At 44.8% G+C, this 18,097-nt stretch overlaps 2 protein-coding genes across 2 annotated transcripts; both read right to left on the bottom strand.

Moving 5' to 3' along the window:
• Nucleotides 1-103: 103 nt before the first annotated feature.
• Nucleotides 104-1,769, bottom strand: LOC138948564 (uncharacterized). The gene has a single exon (XM_070320125.1). The coding sequence runs from the start codon at nt 732-734 to the stop codon at nt 111-113; it is 624 nt and encodes a 207-aa protein (XP_070176226.1). The 5' UTR covers nt 735-1,769; the 3' UTR covers nt 104-110.
• A 2,686-nt stretch (nt 1,770-4,455) lies between these two features.
• Nucleotides 4,456-6,948, bottom strand: LOC138948067 (uncharacterized). Its single transcript, XM_070319593.1, has 4 exons — nt 6,787-6,948; nt 6,247-6,351; nt 5,782-5,886; nt 4,456-4,731 (listed from the first exon to the last, which is right to left on the bottom strand). Exons 1-4 carry the CDS (start codon nt 6,826-6,828, stop codon nt 4,579-4,581), a joined length of 405 nt encoding a protein of 134 aa, XP_070175694.1. The 5' UTR covers nt 6,829-6,948; the 3' UTR covers nt 4,456-4,578.
• Between the last annotated feature and the right edge of the window lie 11,149 nt (nt 6,949-18,097).

Below are 18,097 nucleotides of genomic sequence, written 5' to 3'. Positions count from 1 at the left end.
TACAGCCACAGACGCACACACACACGCACATAAATACACACACACACACACACATTCATAACTACACCTGACATCGATTTTATTTTTGTTGTAAAACAGAAACAAGAAAGTCACTTGGAGCAAACCGCGCACGTGACAACTTTGTTGTTGACATAGGGCGTGCAAGGCAGGCTGCCGCACCGAGTCACAGTGTAGTACAGCAGTTTGCCGTCTTCACTAGCGTCACCGTGCACAGTGTTCTCCAACCTAGAGTCCACACAGATGTACTCAGAACCAGCAGCGTGGTCGTTTTGTCCCGCCATGAGGAAGCCGGAGTACTGCAGGTGCCAGCCAGGCGTACAGACGTTGGTCCCGGGGATCATGACTGTGGCGGACAGCGTGGATTGACACACGGCACACACCGGGTCTTTGTCATGGTGAGAGTCGGAAGTTGTGTACTCACCACCGTACAGTAATTGCAATGCATTTATGCTTGGGACTGCGTGATCGCTGAAGACAGGAGACATGGTCAGACACAGGTAGTTGGTGGCAGCACCCCTGTGGTCATACCACGAGCCGCCCACGACGCCCGAGTAGACGGTGTGAGAGAGATTGCTACACGTGGAACTGCCCCAGTGAACGAAGGTGGAACTCTGAGCGTCTTGGATAGCCAGTTCCTGCTGTGTGTTGCTGTTCTTCAACGTCTGTATGTCGCCACTGGTCTGTGTCTTGAAGACCTGGATGTCGGCCCCCATCTCCGTCACACGCTGACTGATGTGACTCACCACCGCTTCCAACGCGTTAACGGCCCTCCGTCATCAGAACGAGTAATGACGTCATGGGATGCTGAGTCAGAGGTCTTTCCTGGGAGGGGTGTTTCGGACTGTGACGTATCTGTGGCATGACGCAAGTTCTCGCTTGGAAAGGTTTGCGGTGGAACATGTCTGTTTTTTAGTTGCTGAATGGTTCTCCCCTGCTGTTGCAACAAGGCTTCTTGGGAGGACAGCCTGGCACCGTAATTGTTCGTGGAGCAGGCTTTCTTGATGAGACAGCTTCTGGTCTTGATACTGAAGTAAATCTTCTTGGTCAAACACTTTCTGCTCTAGCTGACGATGCGAGCGTGCTTGATATGACAGTCTCTGTTCTTGTTTATGAAGCAAATTATCTTGGTCAGATAGTTTCTGTTCTTGTTTATGAAGCAAATTATCTTGGTCAGATAGTTTCTGTTCTTGTTTATGAAGCAAATTATCTTGGTCAGATAGTTTCTGTTCTAGTTTATGAAGCACATTATCTTGGTCAGATAGTTTCTGTTCTTGTTTATGAAGCAAATGTTCTTGGTCAGATAGTTTCTGTTGCAGCAAGCTTGTCAGGTCGGCTAGCTTAGCGTCTTGATCTCTGAGCAAGGATGTCCATTTATAATCTTGTTCCCCCAGCAAAGAGGCCGTTGTAGCTTTGTGGTCCCTCAGCAGAGAGTGGATCCTGCCAGAAAGAAAGACTCATCAGTAAACTTTGATTCTGTCGTTGGTTTTATTGGCTGTGAACGAGTCGCGCCCCTTTCGAAACATTTAGGAAAGCACACGTCAGTGATCATGCAGTGAAGACACGCGATCATTGCGTCATAGTGAATAATGAGGTCCGATATTTTTGTTTTGTGTTGTTTGCTCAATATGATACCCTTTTCTTTAGAAAAATGTTCATCGGAGATCACTTTTCGCTGCCGCCATAATCGCTTTCCTGCACTGTTGAGCGGCAAGGTGTGTTTGTCTCAGCTGAGAATTCGGGATAACAATTCACGTTTTGGATGGTTTCGGTGTCTGTCACTTGTTCAGCTAGTCCCTGACATTGGCAGAAAAAGAAGACGAAAAGAATGACAACGACGGTCAGCATGATGCCAGTGTGTGTTCAAGACTGTTGCCGTCAGAGCGAAAGACAGATCTTATAGCACCAATATTAAAGATGCTGTCTTCCCGTGTACACGATCATGTCATTCACAACTGGTCTGTCTAGGCTTTTGAACAGGATAACAAGACCCTTCAATCTGGACATATACAACAAAAACGTCAACAGCCTTACTGCTTTTAGAGCAGCGTGGGAACCTTTTGTTGAAATAATTTCCTTACTGACATCATTAATCGGCTGAGACAAAACAAAGTTAACCAAACAAATTCCTGCTCTTCGCAAATAGCAGCTCCGCCAGTGATCGCGCAAGCTTGACAACAACAACAACAACAACAACAACAACAACAACAACAACAACAACAACAACAGCAAAACGGGGGAAAACACACACAAAAACACGAGTAAGGCATACGCAATGATGTAGAACAAGTACGTCACGTACCGTACTGACTTTTGAATGGGAATCGCCTTTTCTAAAAGAGTTTCATTGCGAGAGATGTAATAATCACACAACAGCAGCTTGTTCATGTGCTGTGTTTGAAAGTCGAGGGTATACATTTTTCAACGTAGGAGAAAAAAAAGTGGGACGTTATTATTATTGTGTATGCAAATATAGATACACACACATACAAACATACGTGAGCACGCACACACAAACAACGTTTCAGCGAGATTTCAAATGCGTCAAAGACGCGAAAATTGTGCGTCAGTGTGATCCCTGCTAGACTTGTTAGAATCTGTGTATGTGTCTTGGTGAACGGGTTATTTTATTTTAGGCGAAAGCTTGAATGGATGTTGGTGTCCGCCATGTTTAACACGGGAAGTGAGGCAGGTTTTGGTGTGTGTCCCAGTGAAAGGATTCTCTTCTTTCAGCTGAAAGCTTGGACACATCAGTACAGTCTACTTCGTTTATAACGTCGCCGGATATGACGTCACCCCGTTATATCGTCACCCAAACACCGGTCCCGGTGTAACACGAGAAAATTACTCCCACGAGATTTTTACTCCGGAGTAAACATTTCGTACGAAAAAGTTACTCCCTTTACGAAAAAAGCACTCCCCCATTGCACGAGAAAATTACTCCCCAAGACAGGTGAGTTCCAAGTAAAAATTGCGTACAAAAATGTTACTCCCCTGACGAATAAATAACGAATAAATTACTTCACCCCAACACGAGCAATTTAAACTTCCAATGCCAGGTGTACGAAATATTTACTCCCTTGTCCCCTTGTTAGTCTTGGTGGTGGAAGGGGTGGAAGGAGGGTAGCGCGACATTCGTTTGCGCGAGATCACTTATTGGCATTATCCGCCTTCGCCCGCATCCCATTTTTGCGTACGAGATTTTTACTGGAAGTAAAAAAAATGGGGGGTAAAAATTTCGTGGAGGGAGTATTTTTTTCGTGCCTTGGGGAGTTCTTTTCTCGTACGAAAAGTGTACTCGGAGTAAGAATTTCGTACGAAATATTTACTCCGGAGTAAATTTTTCGTGGAGTAAAGATTTCGTGTTACACCGGCTCAATTCCTTCTTTCCAAGACTATTTTAACCTCGGATATAACGTCACCGGATATAACGTCACCCAGTTATAACGTCACTCATCAATGTCGGTTATAACGTCATATCAATCCCCAAGTCCTACAACCTCACGCCGGATGTGCCCCTCACACTCTCTCTACTCTACCCCCACCAACCTCTCCTCCCTCTTCGTTTACGGAACCAGCTCTGGTTTTCCCCGCAGTCTCTGCCCTATCGCAAGTACATTTCACGGATGTGACATGACGGTTAGGAAAAATGGCGACTGCTGCTAAGGATGCTGCGAAGAGAAAGTCGACGTGTCGGGTATGGCTCCTCATGTGTGTGTGTGTGTGTTTGTGTGTGTGTGTGTGTTTGTGTGTGTGTGTTTGTGTGTGTGTGTGTGTGTTTGTGTATGTGTGTGTGTGTGTGTGTGTCTGTCTGTCTGTCTGTCTGTCTGTTTTCAATCTCCGAGCCATCGAACCAAACAGACAGACAGACAGGCCTCGGCAGTGGCAAAACAATCGTGATTGTTAGTGACCTTGATTCAACCTATCTGCAGATGTTGACCTTATCTCAAGTTGAACCCTGCTGTTGTTTAAAGATAGAAGTACGAAGGCCTTCTAAACTATTTCTTAATGCTGAGTAACGAACCAACTGCCTACAGGCGCAGACAAATGCATATATATAACAAAGACATGGAAAGGAAACTATTCACAAATGCACGCATGCACAGACACTCACACATGATATCACGCACATACGCTTACACACACACACACACACACACACCCGTACACACATACACAACATACGCACGCACATCCCCCAAACACATAACCCCCTACACACACACACGTGTGTATTTTCCAAGCCAGTGTGTGTGTGTGTGTGTGTGTGTGTGTGTGTGTGTGTGTGTGTGTGTGTGTGTGTGTGTGTGTGTGATATTGTGTGTTAACATGCGTGCGAGTGGATGTGCCTGCGTGCTTGTGTGTATGTGTGTGGTTTAATGTACAATCAGTAGTTAACCAGAGTATTGATCAAAAAAATCAAGAGAGTACATTGAGTTTGCCATTTCATATCGATTTTATTACACACTAAAAGGACTGTACATTCTAGTCACAAACTGAACCCAAGATCCGTAAATAAACCCAAATGGGGTAATTACAGTAACGCACCATAAGTGGTGTTCAGTTATGGTGCCTGAGATGGTACTCGACATGGAACACTTCCTTGGAACGACACTCGTACTGTTCCAGAACGCTGTGGTATTTCTCTATGGCATCGGGATGTGTCATCAGCATCACGCCCTTCCCTGACGTAATCTGATGGTAGATGTCCTCCTGCAACATATTGCGTCATCACAATGACGTCACGAAAGTGAGAGCAACATATTTGGTACTCTTGATTGTTTTGACTGTTTTTCGAGTGGAAAAAATCACATTTGAAAAGTTAATTAATAATGCTGCGTCGCTGAAAAGAAATAACGGTTTTGGGTGTGACGAACAAAAGAACAGGGCCGGAGTGCTATGTAAATTATGAGCAGTTCTTCCAAACCCATATAAAAAATGTGACACTACCAGGCTGTCCTCGCAAATTGATCCAGAATTTTTAGTTTTGCCATATCGACGTTGCAGTTCCGGAGCAAACGATCCAGATTTCTTTGAAAGTTTGTATTCAAATGCTCTTTTGCCGTTTCCTTTCAAGGCACATCTCTAAAAATGGTTACGAACAAATCCACGGCAATTCAAAGAAAGAATAACCTCAACAAGGTTAGCAACGCGACTTGCGTTTTGACTTGAATGCTTCAAAATCTCTCTACCTTCAAAGCAGACGACTCGCAGACAAGGGAGGATGCTTTTTTCAGAAATTCTTGCAAAAGAATAGAACATTTCGCGTACCAATTCAGTCTCGCCGTCATAAGAAAATATGTCTGCTACGAAAGAGTGCGTTGACAAATGGACTGCAAAAAATGTGCACACGTGTACACATCATCATGTCCAAAAAAAGTTCCATCAGTAAGTATAAGATTTCAAGGCGCTTTGGACCTTGTATCCCCCCTGGATTCTTGTTTGTGATGATAAATGGTATTTTGACTTTGAAATTAGCTTCAACGCAAAATAGTTTTGTTCGTATTCAAGGGACGTAACCGCTCGGTGCGTTTTCTAATAAATCGAATTTCGGGTAAAATCGATCGAATTACATCACGAATCTGCTTCAGTTGCAAGATCTTGTCATGATTTTCTCCCTCAAGACACTTGTACCGCTTGAAATTGGCGGAGAAACAGTCAGTCTGAAGTTAATTTGACATGTCACGTGAGTATATGGTACTGTATTTACTGGCGTGTCATCACCACCACCATCACCACAACCAAAACGATAAATAAACTCACAGTGATCCTAGGCACCTGGTCGGCGTTGTGAGCTATCTTGTCCCACGTGTTGTCCGGAGCGTCAATCAAATAGCAGTTGGCTTTTCCAACCAGGAGGAGTAGGTCCTGAAACATAAACATAATAAAGTCAAGGCATTAGAGCGAAACGTTTATAAAATTATTTGAATAGTAGGGGAAGGGCCCCGAATATGGACCACTTTTTGTTTCACGCACACGCACGCACGCACGCACATGTATGTGCGTGCGTGCGTGCGTGTGCGTGAAACACACATACGCACGAACACACGCACGCACGCACACACGCACGCAAACACATACGTACACACAAACGCACACACACACAAACACACACTAACAAACACATAAACACTCAAAAACTCACACACACACACACACACACACACACACACACACACACTAACACACACTAACACACACATTTAAACATGTTTTAAGTTTACTCACGTGTTTGTCATCATACTGCACGGAGTGTCCGTGGATGGTGTCAATTTCAAAGACCTGACCGCCGACGATTTCGTCCATCCAACCAGGTCGCTGCGGGAACTGGGCCTGGGGACAATATAATGCATATATCACACGGTTCTAGGACAATCACATGTGACTCCCATGAATCCATGCCAGCCCTGCCAGGGCGAGGGTACAATATAACAAATATATCACACATCTCTTGGCCGACCAATAAGCTCGGAATGTATAATGTCTGCTATAATTGTAGCTACTTAGGATTTTTTCTGCAAACCAAAGCGCTCTTATTGAATAATGATTGTATTTGAAACGCCTTTAAGCCAATAAATAACTTAAATGATGCACTTTATCTCACATGTACAGTTATAATGAATCAGGTAAGAATGCCTTAAAGCAACAGTTGAAAGAAAACAAATAAACTGACAAAGAAATAGACAGACAAAAAATAACCAAAAGAAAACATAAATACACACGCGTCTACACACACACACACACACACACACACACGCTATAACTCACCAGAGCCACTGCAGCAAACGACAGAAGAACAAACTTCAGCATAGCGGATGTTTTTTGACTTTCCACAACGAACACAAAAATAGTATTTCAGTCTGATCACAGTTCATTTCAGCTTTTTATATGAAAAATGTACTTCTTCAAAGATAAGACAGAACTTAAAATACGAGTTAAATCCGGAATGATGGGCGGTAAACTAAGAACATGACTTTGAAAATGAGGAGCCGCCCTGCCTGAAAGAGCCTCACCCTTTCTCCAAAAATAAATAAATAAAAATACTACTTTCCGGACGGACAGTTGGTCAACTTTAACTGGCGTCACTTGTTTGCACTCATGCCATTTTCCGTGTAAATTTTCTGTGCGTGCGGCTACTGCTAATAATGCCAACACAGGATTACTATTTCAGTCTCGGTTTCGAAAGGTATCCGAATGTTAAAAAATAGTGACACAACTGTGTTTGTGTAAAAATCCGAAGATGGGACTTATTTCGGCTGACTGTAGAAATTCTTGTGGTTTTTCTTGAAACAGAAAATTGTGTGCATTTATGATTGAGATGGAAAAAAACGTTCCTGGACAAAAAGCTTTATGATTTTATCATGAATTAATTTATGTTCTAAAGATTTGTTGGAGAAAGACCAGAGCACAGCTAATTAAAACATACTCCCAAGCCACTCTTGTAATACGTTATTAATAGACTTCTTCTTGGGTCGAGATAATATTATATGAACTGTAGAAGGAAAGTTGGTGCAGTTTATGAAAGTGTTGTTCGATGTTCTCGAAAGTTTTTGCACAAGTTTACAAATCAAGACTCCAGACGTGGACGATTTGTGGTTCGGAAAAAATGTGTTAAACGGAAAATTGCTTTTTTGAACTACATTTCTTTTGGTGTATGAGATCATATCTATACATCAAGAGGGATCGATTCAGACTTTAGAGATTCATGTACTTAGACAAATACCAACAAGAAGGGCAAAGCCCATACGACTCACATGCTTGACCTTGACCTTTACATGACCTTGACCTTCAGCTAAACCTAGCAATGACATCATACACTAAGAACTGCTTTACACATTTTTCCTACCAAAATACATGTGACCTTGACCCAAGGTCAAGGTCATCCAAGGTCATGCAACACAAAGATGTTAATTCAAGACATAGGAAGTACAATGGTGCTTATTGGCTCTTTCTACCATGAGATATGGTCACTTTTAGTGGTTCACTACCTTATTTTGGTCACATTTCATAAGGGTCAAAGTGACCTTGACCTTGATCATATGTGACCAAATGTGTCTCATGATGAAAGCATAACATGTGCCCCACATAATTTTTATATTTAGTCAAGTTTTGACTAAATATTTTAACATCGAGGGGGAATCGAAACGAGGGTCGTGGTGTATGTGCGTGCGTGCGTGTGTGTGTGTGTGTGTGTGTGTGTGTAGAGCGATTCAGACTAAACTACTGGACCGATCTTTATGAAATTTGACATGAGAGTTCCTGGGTATGAAATCCCCGAACGTTTTTTTCATTTTTTTGATAAATGTCTTTGATGACGTCATATCCGGCTTTTCGTGAAAGTTGAGGCGGCACTGTCACGCCCTCATTTTTCAACCAAATTGGTTCAAATTTTGGTCAAGTAATCTTCGACGAAGCCCGGGGTTCGGTATTGCATTTCAGCTTGGTGGCTTAAAAATTAATTAATGACTTTGGTCATTAAAAATCGGAAAATTGTAAAAAAAAATAAAAATTTATAAAACGATCCAAATTTACGTTTATCTTATTCTCCATCATTTGCTAATTCCAAAAACATATAAATATGTTATATTCGGATTAAAAACAAGCTCTGAAAATTAAATATATAAAAATTATTATCAAAATTAAATTGTCCAAATCAATTTAAAAACACTTTCATCTTATTCCTTGTCGGTTCCTGATTCCAAAAACATATAGATATGATATGTTTGGATTAAAAACACGCTCAGAAAGTTAAAACAAAGAGAGGTACAGAAAAGCGTGCTATCCTTCTTAGCGCAACTACTACCCCGCTCTTCTTGTCAATTTCACTGCCTTTGCCATGAGCGGTGGACTGACGATGCTACGAGTATGCGGTCTTGCTGAAAAATGGCAGCTATACTTGACTAAATATTGTATTTTCGCCTTACGCGACTTGTTAAGTTTGAAACAATTATCTTCCATAGTTCAGGGTCAAGGTCACTTCAAAATATGTATACAATCCAACTTTGAAGAGCTCCTGTGACCTTGACCTTGAAGCAAGGTAAACCAAACTGGTATCAAAAGATGGGGCTTACTTTGCCCTATATATCATATATAGGTGAGGTATTAAATCTCAAAAACTTCAGAGAAAATGGGAAAAATGTGAAAAATAGCTGTTTTTTAGACAACATTTATGGCCCCTGCGACCTTGACCTTGAAGCAAGGTCAAGATGCTATGTATGTTTTTTGGGGCCTTGTCATCATACACCATCTTGCCAAATTTGGTACTGATAGACTGAATAGTGTCCAAGAAATATCCAACGTTAAAGTTTTCCGGACGGACGGACGCCGGGACGGACGGACTGACGGACGACTCGGGTGAGTACATAGACTCACTTTTGCTTCGCATGTGAGTCAAAAATCGCACACAAATTCGGGTCGCTTCCTGTTAGTGGAAAGCTAGCAGCAACAAGAGTCGCGCTACACGGGTGAAGGCGCGTTTAGGTGTAAATAGCCACTTGCATTTCTGTCAGAATGACCAATATTGTTTACGTACCACAGTGGTGACACTAGGGTGGGACATGGATAATAACGTCTATGAGTCTGCACAGAAAGTGGACGCGTTAGATTCGAACCCGGTGTAGGATCCGGTCCGGTCCCCCCTCTGAAGTAGTCCCCCGGGGGACCAATTCGTGGCAAAAACTGCTCTATAATGGTCCCCCCTTAGACATCCAGCCTCGTTTTTATATTTAGTCAAGTTTTGACTAAATATTTTAACATCGAGGGGGAATCGAAACGAGGGTCGTGGTGTATGTGCGTGTGTCTGTCTGTCTGTCTGTCTGTGTGTGTGTGTAGAGCGATTCAGACTAAACTACTGGACCGATCTTTATGAAATTTGACATGAGAGTTCCTGGGTATGAAATCCCCGAACGTTTTTTTCATTTTTTTGATAAATGTCTTTGATGACGTCATATCCGGCTTTTCGTGAAAGTTGAGGCGGCACTGTCACGCCCTCATTTTTCAACCAAATTGGTTGAAATTTTGGTCAAGTAATCTTCGACGAAGCCCGGACTTCGGTATTGCATTTCAGCTTGGTGGCTTAAAAATTAATTAATGACTTTGGTCATTAAAAATCTGAAAATTGTAAAAAAAAATAAAAATTTATAAAACGATCCAAATTTACGTTTATCTTATTCTCCATCATTTGCTGATTCCAAAAACATATAAATATGTTATATTCGGATTAAAAACAAGCTCTGAAAATTAAATATATAAAAATTATTATCAAAATTAAATTGTTCAAATCAATTTAAAAACACTTTCATCTTATTCCTTGTCGGTTCCTGATTCCAAAAACATATAGATATGATATGTTTGGATTAAAAACACGCTCAGAAAGTTAAAACAAAGAGAGGTACAGAAAAGCGTGCTATCCTTCTTAGCGCAACTACTACCCCGCTCTTCTTGTCAATTTCACTGCCTTTGCCATGAGCGGTGGACTGACGATGCTAGGAGTATACGGTCTTGCTGAAAAATGGCATTGCGTTCAGTTTCATTCTGTGAGTTCGACAGCTACTTGACTAAATATTGTATTTTCGTCTTACGCGACTTGTTATATTTAGTCAAGTTTTGACTAAATATTTTAACATCGAGGGGGAATCGAAACGAGGGTCGTGGTGTATGTGTGTCTGTGCGTGTGTGTGTGTGTGTGTGTGTGTGTGTGTGTAGAGCGATTCAGACTAAACTACTGGACCGATCTTTATGAAATTTGACATGAGAGTTCCTGAGTATGAAATCCCCGAACGTTTTTTTCATTTTTTTGATAAATGTCTTTGATGACGTCATATCCGGCTTTTCGTGAAAGTTGAGGCGGCACTGTCACGCCCTCATTTTTCAACCAAATTGGTTGAAATTTTGGTCAAGTAATCTTCGACGAAGCCCGGACTTCGGTATTGCATTTCAGCTTGGTGGCTTAAAAATTAATTGATGACTTTGGTCATTAAAAATCTGAAAATTGTAAAAAAAAAATAAAAATTTATAAAACGATCCAAATTTACGTTTATCTTATTTTCCATCATTTGCTGATTCCAAAAATATATAAATATGTTATATTCGGATTAAAAACAAGCTCTGAAAATTAAATATATAAAAATTATTATCAAAATTAAATTGTCGAAATCAATTTAAAAACACTTTCATCTTATTCCTTGTCGGTTCCTGATTCCAAAAACATATAGATATGATATGTTTGGATTAAAAACACGCTCAGAAAGTTAAAACAAAGAGAGGTACAGAAACGCGTGCTATCCTTCTTAGCGCAACTACTACCCCGCTCTTCTTGTCAATTTCACTGCCTTTGCCATATGAGCGGTGGACTGACGATGCTACGAGTATACGGTCTTGCTGAAAAATGGCATTGCGTTCAGTTTCATTCTGTGAGTTCGACAGCTACTTGACTAAATATTGTATTTTCGCCTTACGCGACTTGTTCTTGTTACAATGTTAGTAATGTTACCAGCAATTTCAGAGAAAAGAAAGGAAAGAATCAGAGACTGCTTTCATTTCTTCTTATCAGTATTTATTTATTATTCATTTTATTGAGTCACTTGAGAAAAAGTGACTCTATGTAATCGGTCAGTGTTAGTCTGTCCGGCCGGCCGTCCGGCCGTCCGGCCGGCCGTCCGGCCGGCCGTCCGTAGACACCACCTTAACGTTGGACTTTTCTCGGAAACTATCAAAGCGATCGGGCTCATATTTTGTTTAGTCGTGACCTCCAATGACCTCTACACTTTAACGATGGTTTCGTTGACCTTTGACCTTTTTCAAGGTCACAGGTCAGCGTCAAAGGAAAAATTAGACATTTTATATCTTTGACAAAGTTCATCGGATGTGATTGAAACTTTGTAGGATTATTCTTTACATCAAAGTATTTACATCTGTAGCCTTTTACGAACGTTATCAGAAAAACAAGGGAGATAACTAGCCTTTTCTGTTCGGCAACACACAACTTAACGTTGGGCTTTTCTCGGAAACTATAAAAGTGACCGGGCTCAAATTTTATGTGAACGTGACTCATTGTGTTGTGAATAGCAATTTCTTCCTGTCCATCTGATGCCTCATATAATATTCAGAACTGCGAAAGTGACTCGATCGAGCGTTTGCTCTTCTTGTTTCATGTGATTTTTCTTTTGAACGGCATTATAAATCAGATCTATTTTATTTTCTGCACAATATAGTCAAACAAAGAGATTGCTGTCTGTGCACTACATAATTCCGGACGAAGATATAGATTGAAAATGGCTTGAATGCCTAAGAAAAACGAGGCTGGATGTCTAAGGGGGGACCATTATAGAGAAGTTTTTGCCACGAATTGGTCCCCCGGGGGACTACTTCAGAGGGGGGACCGGACCGGATCCTACACCGGGACCCGCGGCTCACAATTCCAGTGCTTTACCAACTGATATACTGAGCCACCTGAAGTAATTTTGTAACTGAGGCCTTTGGTAATCTGCGAAATTCTTTCAGCGAAAAATTCCAAATTTGCACAGAAAGCAGCTTGGCTGTTGATGAATGGTATGTGTTCTGGTGGAAAGATGCCCTTGTCATTTGCAAAAGCCTGGGACGATCTGTGGTAGTGGGCTCAATAGTTCACATGGCAAGCACGGGATCTTGAAGTTTATGGCGCATATCGGAGTGAAGGATATGTGTGTCTTAGTCAATGCATCATAAACATTTTCTATTTCTTTCCGCTTTTGTAAATAAAGAAGAGGGGGGGGGGGGGGGGCGGAGCTTGGAAAGTGAGGAGGACGGATGTAAAGGGGGTGGGGGTCAAGGTTTGTTAGAAGGGGGAGGGGGGAGCTTGGAAAGTGAGGAGGACGGATGTAAAGGGGGTGGGGGTCAAGGTTTGTTAGAAGGGGGAGGGGGGAGCTTGGAAAGTGAGGAGGACGGATGTAAAGGGGGTGGGGGTCGAGGTTTGTTATAAGGGGGAGGGGGGAGCTTGGAAAGTGAGGAGGACGGATGTAAAGGGGGTGGGGGTAGAGGTTTGTTATAAGGGGGAGGGGGGAGCTTGGAAAGTGAGGAGGACGGATGTAAAGGGGGTGGGGGTCGAGGTTTGTTATAAGGGGGAGGGGGGAGCTTGGAAAGTGAGGAGGACGGATGTAAATGGGGTGGGGGTAGAGGTTTGTTATAAGGGGGAGGGGGGAGCTTGGAAAGTGAGGAGGACGGATGTAAAGGGGGTGGGGGTCGAGGTTTGTTAGAAGGGGGAGGGGGGAGCTTGGAAAGTGGGGAGGACGGATGTAAAGGGGGTGGCGGGGGCTTAAGAGCAGAGCAAAGGAGAACACAGGTGGAATTAATTCATGCAATACAATGCCTGACCTTCAAATTCATTCACTAAAAAACTTAGCTCCTGTTTCTACGATCAAAAATGATAACGCAAATTCCAGTGCAGTGACAAGTGACAGTGTTAAACAACAACATTCCATAGAAAGATCACGTGAAACACGCAGCCTGGCCACCCCAACACAGCACACACCTGTCACACAGCACACACCTGTCACACAGCACACACCTGTCACACAGCACACACCTGTCACACAGCACACACCTGCCCACTGTCACACAGCACGCACCTGCCCCCTGTCACATAGCACACACCTGCCCACTGTCACACAGCACACACCTGCCCCCTGTCACACAGCACACACCTGCCCCCTGTCACACAGCACACACCTGCCCCCTGTCACACAGCACGCACCTGCCCCCTGTCACATAGCACGCACCTGCCCCCTGTCACACAGCACACACCTGCCCACTGTCACACAGCACACACCTGCCCCCTGTCACACAGCACACACCTGCCCCCTGTCACACAGCACACACCTGCCCACTGTCACACAGCACACACCTGCCCCCTGTCACACAGCACACACCTGCCCACTGTCACACAGCACACACCTGCCCCCTGTCACACTGCACACACCTGCCCACTGTCACACAGCACACACCTGCCCACTGTGACACAGCACACACCTGCCCACTGTGACACAGCACGCACCTGCCCACTGTGACACAGCACACACCTGCCCACTGTCACACTGCACACACCTGCCCACTGTCACACAGCACACACCTGTCACACAGCACACACCTGCCCACTGTCACACTGCACACACCTGCCCACTGTCACACTGCACACACCTGTCACACAGCACACACCTGCCCACTGTCACACTGCACACACCTGCCCACTGTCACACAGCACACACCTGCCCACTGTCACACAGCACACACCTGCCCATTGTCACACTGCACACACCTGCCCACTGTCACACAGCACACACCTGCCCACTGTCACACTGCACACACCTGCCCACTGTCACACAGCACACACCTGCCCACTGTCACACTGCACACACCTGCCCACTGTCACACAGCACACACCTGCCCACTGTGACACAGCACACACCTGCCCACTGTGACACTGCACACACCTGCCCACTGTGACACTGCACACACCTGCCCACTGTGACACTGCACACACCTGCCCACTGTGACACTGCACACACCTGCCCACTGTGACACAGCACACACCTGCCCACTGTGACACAGCACGCACCTGCCCACTGTGACACAGCACACACCTGCCCACTGTCACACTGCACACACCTGCCCACTGTGACACAGCACGCACCTGCCCACTGTGACACAGCACACACCTGCCCACTGTGACACAGCACGCACCTGCCCACTGTGACACAGCACACACCTGCCCACTGTCACACCTGCCCACTGTGACACAGCACACACCTGCCCACTGTCACACTGCACACACCTGCCCACTGTCACACAGCACACACCTGCCCACTGTCACACTGCACACACCTGCCCACTGTCACACAGCACACACCTGCCCACTGTCACACTGCACACACCTGCCCACTGTCACACAGCACACACCTGCCCACTGTCACACAGCACACACCTGCCCACTGTCACACAGCACACACCTCCCCACTGTCACACAGCACACACCTGCCCACTGTCACACAGCACACACCTGCCCACTGTCACACAGCACACACCTGCCCACTGTCACACAGCACACACCTGCCCACTGTCACACAGCATACACCTGCCCACTGTGACACAGCACACACCTGCCCACTGTGACACAGCACACACCTGCCCACTGTGACACAGCACACACCTGCCCACTGTGACACAGCACACACCTGCCCACTGTGACACTGCAAGCTTAACCACGTGCGAGAGTATCAACTCAGAGGTTTGTTGTGCTGTGACGTCACAGACAGCAGACGACGCAACCACTGTAGCTGAACTTGCAGCAACGGACCGAGAGTTTGCAACAGAGGACGTTTACGACCTATAGCCTCCAACTGCTCAAAGAACACTCAACTGAAATCAAAACTGTTAAACAAAAAGAGAAATCGCGCCCTATTAAAAGTCGTGTGTGCGAGAAAAGGTGGAAAGAAGACGCTGATTGCAAGGGGAGACGACTACGTCCTGACCATAGACAGGATAAATGGTCTATGGTCCTGACATAATTTATGACTACGAAACCGCACAGACATCGTCATTCCGACAAGAGGAGGAAACGCTCCCGTGTGTCCGGCGCCTGGCCCAAGTCGACCGCAACGCCTTTCAAGAAGAAATCGACCACATAACTGCTGACCTTCATGTTGTGTCGACACTGGTACAGTGCTACCTCCGTGCCATGCCAGACTGACTCTTCTAACTAAACTGCAGGCAGTGTTGCAAAATGCCATAACAAAAACCGCGAACTGTCATTTCCTGACTTAGCATCTGAGTCAGACGCGTCAAGAACGATGCATTTTTCTGTTTTCTTCTCAAGACTGAAATCGCGGAGTTCGACTACCCCTACCGCCTCCCTCCCCCTTTGAAATGAACCGTGTGGGTATATTCAACTTTCATGAAAAGCCGGATATGACGTCATCAAAGACATTCATCAAAAAAATGAAAAAAACATCTGGGGATATCATACCCAGGAACTCCCATGTAAAATTTCAAGAAGATCGGTCTAGTAGTTTTCTCTAGATCGCTCTACACACACACACACACACACACACACACATACACCACACCCTCGTCTCGATTCCCCCCTCTACGTTAAAACATTTAGTCAAAACTTGACTAAATGTAAAAACGAGATAAACAACAACAACAACAACAACAACAACAACAACAACAACAACAACAACAAGAAACGCGTAGGCAGGCGTACGCAACGACGCAGAAAACGTGCGCCACGTAGCGTTTTGAGTTTTATTGTCGAAACAATCTTTTGTGAAAGACTTTCATTGTCAGAGATGCAATAATCATAGAACGGCAGCTTTTGCGTTTGATGTGTCTGAAAGTCAAGTTATGTATTCTTCCACTTGGGACAAAAAGTGGCACATAATTTTTGATTGTGCCAATAAAAACAACAGACTACTTCCAATTCAGTAGGGAGGCGACTATCCTCAACCCGGCGGGTCCCCAGGTGGCGGATAGGGGAACGGCCCCCAGATATGGGGGCCAGCTGCGAATATAGAATAAGCAGTCCCGGACCAACTAGCGGTGTCTCTACCAGGACGGGGTGGGTTGGCAGATGGCACTGACTACCCTATAAATGCCCTACGTGTCCGATGACGGTTACACCATGCGGGTAAGAGCCGCATTAAAATTAAGCTCGAACCCGGGGTGGGACCCCCGGTAAGAAATCCCCCATGTGTTCCCAGGGTTAGGTTTTTGAGCGAGGAACTAAGGGCGGGGTAACCCCGAAAGAAACCTAAGGGCTGAAGTCGGAGGATCTGGGCCAACAGGCGCACCTTAACCAACCACAGTTCCACGCAAAAACGCAAGAAACAGCGAACGACAAGAAGAAGAAAAACAACTGAACGCGTCAGCGAGTTTTCAAATGCGTCAAATACGCAAACTTTGTGCGTCAGTGCAATCCCTGCTAGGCTATTGATCCTCGGTATGTGTCCAGTTACAAGTGTTGACTGATCTGTGGTGATGTCCGCCACTGTTTACACGGGAAGGGAGGCAAGTTTTGATATGTGTCCCAGTGAAATGTGTCAGTCTCTGATCTGTTGGTATCCGCCACTACCTACCCGGGAAGGGAGGCAAGTTTTGGTATGTGTCCCAGTGAAAGGTGTCTCTGATGTGTTGGTATCCACCACTACCTACCCGGGAAGGGAGGCAAGTTTTGGTATGTGTCCCAGTGAAAGGTGTCTCTGATGTGTTGGTATCCGCCACTACCTACCCGGGAAGGGAGGCACGTTTTGGTATGTGTCCCAGTGAAAGGTGTCAGTCTCTGATGTGTTGGTATCCACCACTACCTACCCGGGAAGGGAGGCACGTTTTGGTATGTGTCCCAGTGAAAGGTGTCTCTGATGTGTTGGTATCCACCACTACATACCCGGGAAAGGGACACAAGTTTTGGTATGTGTCCCAGTGAAAGGAGTATCTTATTGCAGGTGAAAGCTGGGACACATCTGTTTTGGTAACAAACACAGTTTACTCGAGAAGGGAGGTAACGTTAACACCAGTCAGTATCTTTTCTGTCCTCTTTGTCTTAAAAAAAAAAAAGACTTTTAGAGATAAGCATGGCATTGTTTTGTCAGCAGATTGTGTATTTTTCATAACCTTGATTTAGTTTGTTGTGTCCCATTGAAAATAAAAGTGTGACTGCGCGCGAGCGCGCTTGTGTGTGTCTAGGTGTGTGTGTGTGTGGTGTATGTGTGTGTGTGTGCGTGCGTACGTGCGTGCGTGTGTGTGTGCGTGTGTGTGTTTCTGTGTGTGTCTGTCTGTGTCTGTGTCTGTGTGTGAATTACAGGGTCCGCATCGTGCGTGAAGCAACGCAAGCTGACGGCAACACACTGTCAAACTCCTTTTTGAGCGACCTAAAGCTGAACGACAAAATCATCGATTTATCATCAGAGGCAGGTTCTGCAATGCAACCGTCCACTGATATTCAAATACCCAAGTCAGTACTCACACACGCACACACACACACACACACACACACACACACACACACACACACACACAAACATTTGACTGACACACACGAAACAAGTGC

This window comes from Littorina saxatilis, linkage group LG15, assembly GCF_037325665.1.
Source record: "Littorina saxatilis isolate snail1 linkage group LG15, US_GU_Lsax_2.0, whole genome shotgun sequence".
Lineage (NCBI taxonomy): Eukaryota > Metazoa > Mollusca > Gastropoda > Littorinimorpha > Littorinidae > Littorina > Littorina saxatilis.
Note: the sequence above shows the minus strand (reverse complement) of the source record. Positions and strands in the feature narration are given on the sequence as shown.

Excerpts from the sequence above, each read along its gene's own strand:
- LOC138948564 (XM_070320125.1), bottom strand. The coding sequence starts at position 734 with ATGGGGGCCGACATCCAGGTCTTCAAGACACAGACCAGTGGCGACATA.
- LOC138948067 (XM_070319593.1), bottom strand. The coding sequence starts at position 6,828 with ATGCTGAAGTTTGTTCTTCTGTCGTTTGCTGCAGTGGCTCTG. Across the intron at positions 5,887-6,246 it reads TGCAGTATGATGACAAACAC|GACCTACTCCTCCTGGTTGG; the intron begins GTGAGTAAACTT and ends TTTATGTTTCAG. Across the intron at positions 4,732-5,781 it reads ACCAGGTGCCTAGGATCACT|GAGGACATCTACCATCAGAT; the intron begins GTGAGTTTATTT and ends AATATGTTGCAG.